Below are 12832 nucleotides of genomic sequence, written 5' to 3' on the forward strand. Positions count from 1 at the left end.
CAAACTCATTCGGATCATGGTGATCATCAATCCTACCAGACACATCGTCAAATAGCCCTGGATGTCCTCCATTCTCAACCCTTCTGGAGTTCTCGACGAGAACCCGCAAGTCATCCTGCCCCTTGGTCACATTAGTCAATGCTTCCATAAACTGCGCCATCTGCGCATTCATCTGCTATGTCAGTTGAGCTCTCATCTCTGCCATTTGTTCCTGAATCTGTTCCATCTGCCTTCTCTGATTGCTCCTAGTCGGATACGGGTGATTAGCCGTCTTAGAACTCCTTCTGATAACAAAACAGCGAGACATAAGATATAAGCCCTGCAAAACCTGCAAATATATGACATGTATGATATATGAATGATATGCATGAAATGTTTGTCCATTTTCAGGTATCCAAGAGTTCATCCCACTTTCAGATAGGACATAGAAACCCTGATACAGAATATATTCGAACAATAATCCACGCACGAGAATAATTCAGCAAACTGAGCATATTTCATTCAAACATAACTGGGAATGTGAGTTCATACAAACAAAACACATAACCGTGTCACCATGTGCACGTAAGGCAAACAAAAGAAATCCAGAATATCAAAATGGGACCCCATCCAACAATCCTGGACATGGGCGACAAACATCCAGAATACACAGCAAATCGACCATGGGCCAACCAAATCTACTCTACAGCAGCACTAGGACCGTCTGATAACAGAATGAGCTCCTCCATCTCCTCTCCACTGGGCTCGGAGGCTTGCGAGCTCTTCTTCAAGTCGAGCCGACTTAGCTTTTTCTTCGATCAATTGCTTTTCCGAATCCTGCACCTTTCTCTTGCTATTGTTTTCGGACCTTCGCAACTTCGCACATTCCTGCTATTTTTGGTACAAGTTTTCTTCCATCAAGTCATGAGATCGCCTTTGGGCACGTGTCATGTTTGAACCTTCACCTCGCGCATGCTTGAGCTTACGAGCCAATTCCGCCTTTTCGCGATCTTGAAAATACCTCTCCAAGCCAACCTCATTGTCCTTTGCTTTTAGTTTGATGTTGTCCGCTTCGGCTTGAATATAGAGTTCAGCCGCAACTGTATCAGATAAAACCACGGGAGGTTGCTCATACAATGGACATGACCTCGCAAATGGCAGCTACAGATTTGCCACTCTTGCTTCAACCCATTTCCTGTAAGGACCCATAGCAATAGGAACCTTCTTGCTCAAAGTAGTCTGATCCCTTCTATGGACTTTAGTCCAAGCATACGATATCTTCTCTAGCTCCAGAGGATCTTTACCATCAGCAAAGTACACTGATTCAAACGCTTCTACATCATTCTGAGCCCTTTCCATTGCATATCCCAATTGACGATAGGCGAGCGTGGGATTATAACTAATACAACCTCTGGTTCCCATGAGAGGAACATTGGGATATTGACCGCAACTAGTGATGATGTTCCAAATCTTCCCCACACAATAGTTCCACCTGATGTCATAAGATGTGAGGTTAACAATCCTATCTGACCACTTAAGAGAACTCTTCTTGAGCACAAAATGTCCTCTCACCGGCAAATGCAACATGAACTGAAGGATAGAAAAACACTTAGAAAGGGGGGGTTTGAATAAGTGTAGCTTTAAAAAGTTGACAGATAAAAATAAATTGCACAGTTATTTTTATCCTGGTTCGTTGTTAACTAAACTACTCCAGTCCACCCCCGCAGAGATGATTTACCTCAACTGAGGATTTAATCCACTAATCGCACGGATTACAATGGTTTTCCACTTAGTCAGCAACTAAGTCTTCCAGAGTCTTCTGATCACACACTGATCACTCCAGGAACAACTGCTTAGATACCCTCTAAGACTTTTCTAGAGTATACTGATCCACACGATCACTCTAGTTACAACCTGCTTAGATAACCTCTAAGACTTCCTAGAGTATTCTGATCCACACGATCACTCTAGTTCCTTACAACTTAATGTAATCAATTCTAAGAGTATTACAATTGCTTCTTAAAAGCGATAATCACAAACTGTGATATTTCTCTTAACGTTTAAGCTTAATCTCACTAATATATTACAACAGCAATGTAGTGAGCTTTGATGAAGATGAAGATTCTGAGCTTTGATTTGAACAGCGTTTCAGCAAGTTGATATTCACAGAATAGGTGTAGAAAATTGGTTAACCTTGCTTCTCATCAGAACTTCATATTTATAGGCGTTGGAGAAGATGACCGTTGAGTGCATTTAATGCTTTGCGTGTTCCGTACAGCATCGCATTTAATGTTATACGCTTTTGTCAACTACCTCGAGCCTTGTTCACGCTGTGTCTACTGACGTAGCCTTTAATAGCTTTTAACGTTCCTTTTGTCAGTCAGCGTAGCTTGCCACTTGTACTTCCTTCTGATCTGATGTTTGTGAATACAACGTTTGAATATCATCAGAGTCAAACAGCTTGGTGCAAAGCATCTTCTGATCTTCTGACCTTGAAGTGCTTCTGAGCGTGATACCATCAGAACTTCAGTGCTTCTGTTCTCTTGTTCTTCTGATGCTTCCATAGACCCATGTTCTGATTCTGCTTCGACCATCTTCTGATGTCTTGCCAGACCATGTTCTGATGTTGCATGCTGAACCCTTTGAGACAAAGCTTCTGAGCGCTGAATTATGCGTACTCTTTATATATTTCCTGAAAAGGAAATTGCATTGGATTAGAGTACCATATTATCTTAAGCAAAATTCATATTATTGTTATCATCAAAACTAAGATAATTGATCAGAACAAATCTTGTTCTAACAATCTCCCCCTTTTTGATGATGACAAAAACATATATAAATGATATGAATTTGCGATCAGAAAGAGCAGACGGCAAAAGACAAATTACACAGCTATAGCATAAGCATATGAATATGTCTCCCCCTGAGATTAACAATCTCCCCCTGAGATAAATAATCTCCCCCTGAAATAAATACTCGAAGAACTTTAATAAAAGACTTCCCTGATTATTTCGGTAGAGACGATCACATAAGCTTCTGTCTTTAGAGAATTCATAGCTTCTGACTTCTGCTTCCTTTGGACAGCTTCAGAACTAGAATTTCTTTAGATCCCTAGAACACTCACAGCTTCTGATTCCTGCTTCCATCTAGGACAGCTTCAGAACTTGAATTTCTTTGATCTTCTGAACATTCACAGCTTCTGACTTCTGCTTCCATCTAGGACAGCTTCAGAACTTGAATTTCTTTGATCTTCTGAACATTCACAGCTTCTGATTTCTGCTTCCATTTAGGACAGCTTCAGAACTTGAGTTTTCTGGATCTTTAGAACATTCACAGCTTCTGATTTCTGCTTCCCTCGGATAGCTTCAGAGCTTTGAATTTCTACCAACATCACTTCATGCTAGATTTGTATCAGAACATTGTTGAATGTACCAGAGCATCATCTGAGCATCTCTACATCCTGAAATGTTACAGAACAAAAACTAAACGACAAAAGTCAGCATGAACGAGTCAGAACATAAAATGTATATTAGAACACATGATATGTATCAGAGCCATATAGGCTAAAATAATGTATCAGAGCAAATAGAATTTTGTCAAAGCAAATAGACAAATATGGATCAAATTCTATCATCAGTGCTTCTGATTCATTCTTCTTTCTTGCTTCTGATTTCTGAAGCTTGACAGCACTCGGCTTGCTTCAGTTTCCATGAGTTTATTCTTTTTACAGAATAACACTCCTTATGGTTTTGCTTCTTGTGTTTGCTTTGAAGATTCTCTTCACTTCTTTATACCTGCAAAACACTTAAACCATATAGAACTTGCAGTTCTTGTTAGTGAATGTGTGGGAGCTCTACCCAGCAACTGATAGATTAATCAAATCATTTATCATTTATCTTCTCCCCCTTTTTGTCATATCATCAAAAAGCAAAAAAGATTCAGAGACAAACAAAACGAAACACATGGAGGAAGAAGATGATTTCATTGAAGTTCAAACAGCAGGTACAGAAGTACATGAAGATAAGTAAGATCAGATGCACAAAGACAGATGCAACGAAAAGAAAGAAACAACACAGACTCAATCTAAGATGGCCCTAGCCTTGACAAGATCTTGGCCAGCATCTCTTGAACCTCATTGTTGTGTCCTTCTTGCCTCACCATGAAAGCTCTATACTCATCATTGAGTGAGCTTTGCTCATCCTGTCTCTTCTGAATTTCTTCTAGAGTCCTTGCAAGACGAGAAGATTCATCAGAAGAAGCTTCACCGCTTTCAACCACAGGAATAGCAACTTGATCTATAGCTTCCATGGAGAGATCATTTGCAGGGATTTCCTCAACAGGATCTGATTCAGCAACATGATCTTCAGCATCTGCTTCTTGCATAGAAGCATCTCCATATTCTGCAGCAGGAATTTTCGAGTCTCCATTCTCAAGTGCCTGAAGAATGGCAGCTAGATTCCTGGGAGCAGAAGGACCTTCAACTACTGGTGGGTCAACAACTTCTGGAATGACCAAGCTTGGATCTTTCTCAGAAGGGTTTTCCCTCAGATAGTCAAAGAGAGTCTTGAAGTCCCCAAGTAGAACAGGATATTGAGGAATAAAGATAACAATATCCCTGCATGGATTTGCTTCCATTTCAGCAGTCAATCTTAATTGTTCCATCTCATCCAAGAAGGGCTTCTCTTCCAACAGATGTCTTCCTTTGAGACTAGCAAACCAGAAGTCTTCATAATTCCTCAGAATTCCACGAGGCCGTGGGGCAGCAGCTACACAGGCTTCCTGAAGTTCTAAAAACAGAGCATCTGATTCTCTGCGAAAAATCCTCCAGAAGCTCCGCATAGCAACATCATTCAATCCAGAACTTTCAGCAATTCTGAGAGTATCAAAGGTACTTCTGAGATTCCTCTTTATGTTTTCAAAAACTACACCAATAGGATATACAGGGCGGAATTTTATTTGGGTTTTTGAAAAGGCAGGGTTGGAAGTGAAGTACGGATGAGGTTCTCTATCCAACCTATAAGAAGATTCTGCTTCAGTATCAGAATCTAACACTACCACTTCAGCTTCAGGATGAGGCTTGGGAGTGTAGTTGCAATCACGGAGCAGCTGCTCATGTGATGCAGAGGTTGGAAGAGGAGAATCACAAAGATTGTTTTGAGAGGTGGAGGGAGTATGTTCAAGGGTGGCATTGAGAGAAGGTTGAGATGGAAAGAGAGTTTGAAGGGGTGGTATATCCAGAACAGGATTTATGGTAGGTGGAGAGGAAGGAATGGTTATAGGAGAAGATGGAGGTGTAAGAACATGGACAAAGACAGGTGATTCTGATGTGGCTTTTTCTGGTTCAGGTGTAGGGACAACCTCTATTGGTGCAGCTTCTGAACAAACAGCAGGAACAGAATCAGGTTCAGAAATGCATATACCTTTGGATCCTCTCAGAAAAGCTTTGGCCACATCCTCAGTCTTCTTCTGCTTCTTACTCTTCGGCTCTTCAATAATCTTTGCTTTGCCGCTAGCGATTTCTTTCCTTCTGACATATGCCAGAACTTCTGGTTGATTCTCAGCCTCTTGAGAGATATTTTCTTCATCAGATTCTTGAAGAATCATCTTTCTTTTTCTGATTTTCTTCTTCTCAACAACTTCAACAATCTCAGCATTGTTATTTGACTTCTTCTTCTTTTTCTCAGCTTCCTTCTTTTTCTTCTCAAAATCAGCAGAGACAGCCTTAACAACCTTTGCAATGACTTCTTCTGGGACCACTTCTTTCTTGGTGGTAGCAGCAGGATGATCAGACTTTCTTTTGGTCCTTTCTTCCTTCTTACGATTCACTTTAATAGGAGCACCTTTGTCTTGATCTTTAAGACTCTTATCCTCTTTTTGTGACTTCAGATACTTAGTTCTGACTTCAGGTACCTCACTATTGAAGAAGGTTTCAAAGTCAGCTAGTACTGGTTTTCTTCTGATTCTTGTTCCAGCTAGAGGTTGAGGAACTTTGAGGATAGTGTCAATTATTTTCATCTTCTTTAAAGAAAAAGCATTCAGACAGGCTCCAGAGGTGACAGCAAGGTTTTTGATAATACCTTCAGACTCCAGACTCTCAACAATCTTGGAATGCACCAGAAGGTTTGTAATAATTCTACCAAAAGGAATGATTGTTCCACCATTTTCTTTTCTGAAAGCGTTTCTGGAATCCTTTACTGCTTTCCACATATGGTTGAAGATAATGTAAATCGCATCAACCTTCTTCTGAGTGGCAATGCAATAAAGAATATACCTTTGATCATTACTGATGAAATCCGAGGCATGTGTTGCTTTCCTATGGTAGAAACACCCAAGAAGGATCTTTGTCCAGATTCTGTAGACATCTCTCAAATCCTTGACGTGTTTTGTTTTCTTGACATTTGGATAGAGAGTGGATAGAACATCTCCCAAATCTGCCCTTTGATCAAACTCAAAAACCCCTTCAGGGTTTTTCAGATCAAACATCATTCTTAGGATGTTTTCAGTAATAACAACAAACTTTCCATGGACGAAAGAAAGTATAGATTTTGGAGCAACCACAGCATGTGCCCAGAACTCCTTGACAAGATCCGGATAAACTGGACCAACGAACTCAGCAAACAACGAGGTCCATCCTTGAAAGATGATGTCTTCTTTAAGGTGAAATTGGTTTTCTTCAATGTTGTCAAAGTCAACCATGAGTTCACACAGAACTTCCAATTCATCTTTAGGAATGGAGCATGCAACAACAGGGGTGAGTTGCAAAGTTTCTTCTTGGAGATGATGAGGAACAGATGACTCAGCATTTTGGGATGAGAAGGCAGCCATGGATGCAGAATGAACAAAAACGAACAAGAAAAGCGAACTGGGTTTTCGATTAGGGTTTTTAGAAAACGGCTAAGAACTTTTCAAATGAGAGAATGCAAGAAGAGAGAGAGACAAGGGAGCGAAAAAAATGTAAGATATGATTTGAAAAGAATATAAGGAGACAAATATAAACTAGAAAATGAAAAAGAATAAATAAACAAATTGAATAGTTTCAGAATCAAAAGAAATCATTTTCATTAAATGACGAGTGACGTGAGGAGAGAGATTGTGGTAAAAGAAATGATTTAAAACAGTTACCTAGGTCGGCGTCTTTTCAACTGCACGCTTCGTACTAACCGTACAGACACGTGTTCACCATCAGATAATAGATGACAGCTGTAAATTTCAGAATAAACTTTACACCTTCAGATTCAGATCACTGCTTCTGATCTGATCAACTTTCTCTTCTGGAAACACTCCTTCTAAAGTGTGCTGATATAAATCTGAATGATCTTCTGATCCATTACTTCTGATATACACAGCTTCTGGAGGTTCACTTCTTTGTTCTGCAGCTTCTGATACGACAAAATTGTATCTGCAGAAATTCTTAAGCTGCTTTGTTTCATCAGAAACAAGTTTATCATCAAACCAGATATTTATTGATTCGTCCACAATCAATGTTTCAATATTGTATATTCTGTAGCATTTAGAGCATTCAGAATAATCAAGAACGAAACATCAATGCTTTAGAAACAAACAAAACAGATGATTTCCAGACTAATAAACTTTATTTTCTGATCTCTTACGAACATAGTTTCTTCAACAGATTTAAGTACCAGAACTTGGAAGACAGTCCTTCTTCCCTTCAAGTGTTGAGACCAACTTGAGTCCAGGTGACATGTCATGTTGACTTTTATCTTCTTTGTCGCCAAGAGAATCTGCAAAAGAAATGGTCTTTTTCTTTGGTACCCACATCTTCTTGGGTCCTTTCTTGTTAGATTTTCTCAAGTTCTGATTGAACTTGGGTTTAACATTGTAAGCAATAGGAGGAACAGCATGATAATTTTTAATGTGAGTTTCATGATATTTCCTAGGTTGTGTCACATGCTTTTTGGTGTGTGTTATGTGAAAACTTTGAGCATGTGAAGTGTGCCTAATATCATGGGAGTGGCCATACTTGAACTGATCATACAATGGCTTGTATGTGAATTTCATTTCATCAACAGGTTCAAGTTTGTATGGGGTTTCACCCTCAAAACCAATGCCGACTCTTTTGTTTCCAGACACAGCATATATCATAGAAGCTAGCTGACTTCTGCCAATACTTCTAGATAAGAACTTCCTGAAACTTAAATCATATTCTTTCAGAATATGGTTTAGACTAGGAGTGGATTTTTCTGAATCAGAAGGAGATCCAACATTATTGGATAATTTTAAAAGTTTTTCTTTTAACTCAGAATTCTCCAACTCAAGCTTCTTTGTTTCAAATTCAAATAGCTTTTTCAGCTTTTTGTATTTGAGACTGATCTGAGACTTGAGTTCCAGAAGTTCAGTTAGACCGGAAACTAACTCATCTCTAGTAAGTTCAGAAAATACCTCTTCAGAATCTGATTCTGATGTAGATTCTGATTCGTCATCTTCTGTCGCCATCAGCGCACAGTTAGCCTGCTCATCTTCAGAGTTTGAATCATCTTCTGACTCATCCCAGGTTGCCATAAGACCTTTCTTCTTATGAAACTTCTTCTTGGGATTTTCATTCTGAAGTTTTGGACATTCATTCTTGAAGTGTCCAGGCTCATTGCATTCATAGCACATGACCTTCTTCTTGTCAAATCTTCTGTCATCAGACGATTCTCCATGTTCAAATTTCTTTGAACTTCTGAAGCCTCTGAACTTCCTTTGCTTGGTCTTCCAGAGTTGATTTAGCCTTCTGGAGATCAAGGACAGTTCATCTTCTTCTTCTTCAGATTCTGATTCTTCAGGATCTTCTTCTCTAGCCTGAAAAGCGTTAGTGCATTTCTTGATATTGGATTTTAATGCAATAGACTTACCTTTCTTTTGAGGCTCATTTGCGTCCAGCTCTATTTCATGACTTCTCAAGGCACTGATAAGCTCTTCCAGAGAAACTTCATTCAGATTCTTTGCAATCTTGAATGCAGTCACCATAGGACCCCATCTTCTGGGTAAGCTTCTGATGATCTTCTTTACGTGATCAGCCTTGGTGTATCCCTTGTCAAGAACTCTCAATCCAGCAGTAAGAGTTTGAAATCTTGAGAACATCTTTTCAATGTCTTCATCATCCTCCATCTTGAAGGCTTCATACTTCTGGATTAAAGCGAGAGCTTTAGTCTCCTTGACTTGAGCATTTCCTTCATGAGTCATTTTCAAGGACTCATATATGTCATAGGCCGTTTCCCTGTTAGATATCTTCTCATACTCAGCATGAGAGATAGCATTCAGCAAAACAGTTCTGCATTTATGATGATTCCTGAAAAGCTTCTTCTGATCATCATTCATTTCTTGCCTTGTCAGCTTTACGCCACTGGCATTTACTGGATGTTTGTAACCATCCATCAGAAGATCCCATAGATCACCATCTAGACCAAGAAAGTAACTTTCCAGTTTATCTTTCCAGTATTCAAAGTTTTCACCATCAAATACCGGCGGTCTAGTATAACCATTGTTACCGTTGTTTTGCTCAGCAGAGCCAGATGTAGATGCAGGTGTAGACTTTTCACTTTCATCAACCATCTTTTACTGAAGCGTTTTTCTCTTCCTGAATCTTTTCTAAACACGGTTAAGTGCTTGCACCTTAGAACCGGCGCTCTGATGCCAATTGAAGGATAGAAAAACACTTAGAAAGGGGGGGTTTGAATAAGTGTAGCTTTAAAAACTTGACAGATAAAAATAAATTGCACAGTTATTTTTATCCTGGTTCGTTGTTAACTAAACTACTCCAGTCCACCCCCGCAGAGATGATTTACCTCAACTGAGGATTTAATCCACTAATCGCACGGATTACAATGGTTTTCCACTTAGTCAGCAACTAAGTCTTCCAGAGTCTTCTGATCACACACTGATCACTCCAGGAACAACTGCTTAGATACCCTCTAAGACTTTTCTAGAGTATACTGATCCACACGATCACTCTAGTTACAACCTGCTTAGATAACCTCTAAGACTTCCTAGAGTATTCTGATCCACACGATCACTCTAGTTCCTTACAACTTAATGTAATCAATTCTAAGAGTATTACAATTGCTTCTTAAAAGCGATAATCACAAACTGTGATATTTCTCTTAACGTTTAAGCTTAATCTCACTAATATATTACAACAGCAATGTAGTGAGCTTTGATGAAGATGAAGATTCTGAGCTTTGATTTGAACAGCGTTTCAGCAAGTTGATATTCACAGAATAGGTGTAGAAAATTGGTTAACCTTGCTTCTCATCAGAACTTCATATTTATAGGCGTTGGAGAAGATGACCGTTGAGTGCATTTAATGCTTTGCGTGTTCCGTACAGCATCGCATTTAATGTTATACGCTTTTGTCAACTACCTCGAGCCTTGTTCACGCTGTGTCTACTGACGTAGCCTTTAATAGCTTTTAACGTTCCTTTTGTCAGTCAGCGTAGCTTGCCACTTGTACTTCCTTCTGATCTGATGTTTGTGAATACAACGTTTGAATATCATCAGAGTCAAACAGCTTGGTGCAAAGCATCTTCTGATCTTCTGACCTTGAAGTGCTTCTGAGCGTGATACCATCAGAACTTCAGTGCTTCTGTTCTCTTGTTCTTCTGATGCTTCCATAGACCCATGTTCTGATTCTGCTTCGACCATCTTCTGATGTCTTGCCAGACCATGTTCTGATGTTGCATGCTGAACCCTTTGAGACAAAGCTTCTGAGCGCTGAATTATGCGTACTCTTTATATATTTCCTGAAAAGGAAATTGCATTGGATTAGAGTACCATATTATCTTAAGCAAAATTCATATTATTGTTATCATCAAAACTAAGATAATTGATCAGAACAAATCTTGTTCTAACATGAACCACTGATACAACAATGGAAGACAAGAACCAACAACATATCCTCCCTTCTTACTTCTCGAATGGATCGAAAAATAAGCATCTGCAACCAACGTTGGCACAGGGTTTTTGTTCATAAAGACACAAGTCGCCGCCAAACTCACAAAGTTCTCTCTTGAGGGGAATAAGACAATACCATAAATCATGATAGCAAGCAAACGACTAAAATCAACCCACTGCTCCTTCTTAGCCGCATCCTCAGCCCTACTGATCAAAAAGCAAAGATAGAAACCAGAAACACCGCCCGATGATTTCCAATTTCTTTCCACCTCCTTTATACCCATGTGAAGAGCTTCAGCTATTTTTTCAAATCTCACAACCTCGGGAACTCGAAAGAAAGGTACATCATCAGTGATTCGGATGTTGAGTATGTAAGAAAACTCCTCGAGTGTTGGCACCAATTGATAGTCCTGAAATGTAAAACACCTCAACTGTGGATCATAGAACTGAAACAGGGTGATCAAAGCCATTGGATCGAAAGATGTATTGAGGATGGAGAGCAAATTGCCATAATCATGATTGAAGTCACGGAGAACCTCCCCTTTCAACCGAGAACTCAAACATATCAACCCCGAAACATCAATATCCGGAATCTTATAAGCTCTGGTATGCCTCGTACGTTCTTTGACAGTATCAGTGGGAATGTCCATCTTCAACTTGGGTGAACTCCTGAATGTCCCTGAAAATATGACATGCAAATGCTTATTATACATATCTTTTTTTTTTGCGTTTCTTTTGGAAATAAATATGCTATGATGCAAAGTGGTGGGACTTGTTGCCGCCCACCAGGTATTCTGGACTGCCGGTAACACACATAATACAGAGCCAAAGATTTGGCCCCAAATAGTACACCACACGGAACATAGAATGTCAAACCACGGAACCAACACCCATAGTCAACAACACACTGGAATAGAACACAGATTACCACTCGAACAAGAACCATAGTACCCCACAAACAGGAACCAATAGTACACACGAACGAGAACAGCGGTAACCCACGAACGAGAACAGCGGTAACCCACGAACAAGATCCAAAGTCACCATCAATGTACCTGTTAAGCAATGATTGATTCCCGCCCCACTCACGGGTAAATCTAGGCCAAGGTAGGTCAAAAATCCAACAGAGGATCGAATGTAGGCGTTATCATACGATATTGCCTCATCCCACCAAGCTCTGCCCGTGGATACGTGATCAGATCAATCAGGCATACGCCTTCTGTCCGTCACGGCCACTCTATTCCTAGTTCATATGGTATCACTCGTAGCCTGGGTATTGGGGCTTTTACCTCTTGAAACACCCACCCACAGACAGAAATCCATACAGTCCAGAATATGATGCAGAAAAGTAAAAGCGCACATAGAATGCAATGCAAACAGGTAAATATGCAAAGCAGTAAAGCACCCAAAGATAAACACACAAGCGCTAGGATCGACTCGCTAAGTCCGAACCAGCAACAGGTCGAGACGTCCCCAGCTGAGTCGCCAGCTGTCGCTACCGCGAAAATTAACAGAGTCGCCACTAACATATTTATCCTGAAAAGGAAGGGAATGCCAGCAAACCACAAAATAAAACAACGGTCTCACGACCAGAGAAAAAAGGGTAAGGGAGTCGGTTACGCGAGGGGAAGGTGTTAGCACCCCACGCGCCCATCATACTCGATGGTATCCACGCTAGTGTCTAAATCTATGGGTGTGTAACAAATCTACGCTAATCTGGACTAAAATGAATGCAGAATGTAGGGAAAAGAAAAGATTGTGCTCGCACGGGCCCTACCCTGCTGCCTACGTATCTGTTTTGCAGAATCAGAGCTACCGTAGCTCGGCTAACTAATTTTTGTTTGTTTTGTGTTTTTTAGTTGAACGAGTTACATTCACACTCCGCTGCTCGACCTTTGGAGACTTATGCTTGGGAGTGGAGCGGAAATAACAAGCTCTTAAGAAAAGAAAAATCAAAGAG

The 12832-nt window shown here is 40.1% G+C and overlaps 1 protein-coding gene across 1 annotated transcript; it reads right to left on the bottom strand.

Moving 5' to 3' along the window:
* Positions 1–10808: 10808 nt before the first annotated feature.
* On the bottom strand, positions 10809–11522 carry LOC131643222 (uncharacterized). Its single transcript, XM_058913379.1, has one exon. It carries the CDS (start codon positions 11520–11522, stop codon positions 10809–10811), a length of 714 nt encoding a protein of 237 aa, XP_058769362.1.
* Between the last annotated feature and the right edge of the window lie 1310 nt (positions 11523–12832).

This window comes from Vicia villosa, unplaced genomic scaffold (genome assembly GCF_029867415.1).
Source record: "Vicia villosa cultivar HV-30 ecotype Madison, WI unplaced genomic scaffold, Vvil1.0 scaffold8, whole genome shotgun sequence".
Lineage (NCBI taxonomy): Eukaryota > Viridiplantae > Streptophyta > Magnoliopsida > Fabales > Fabaceae > Vicia > Vicia villosa.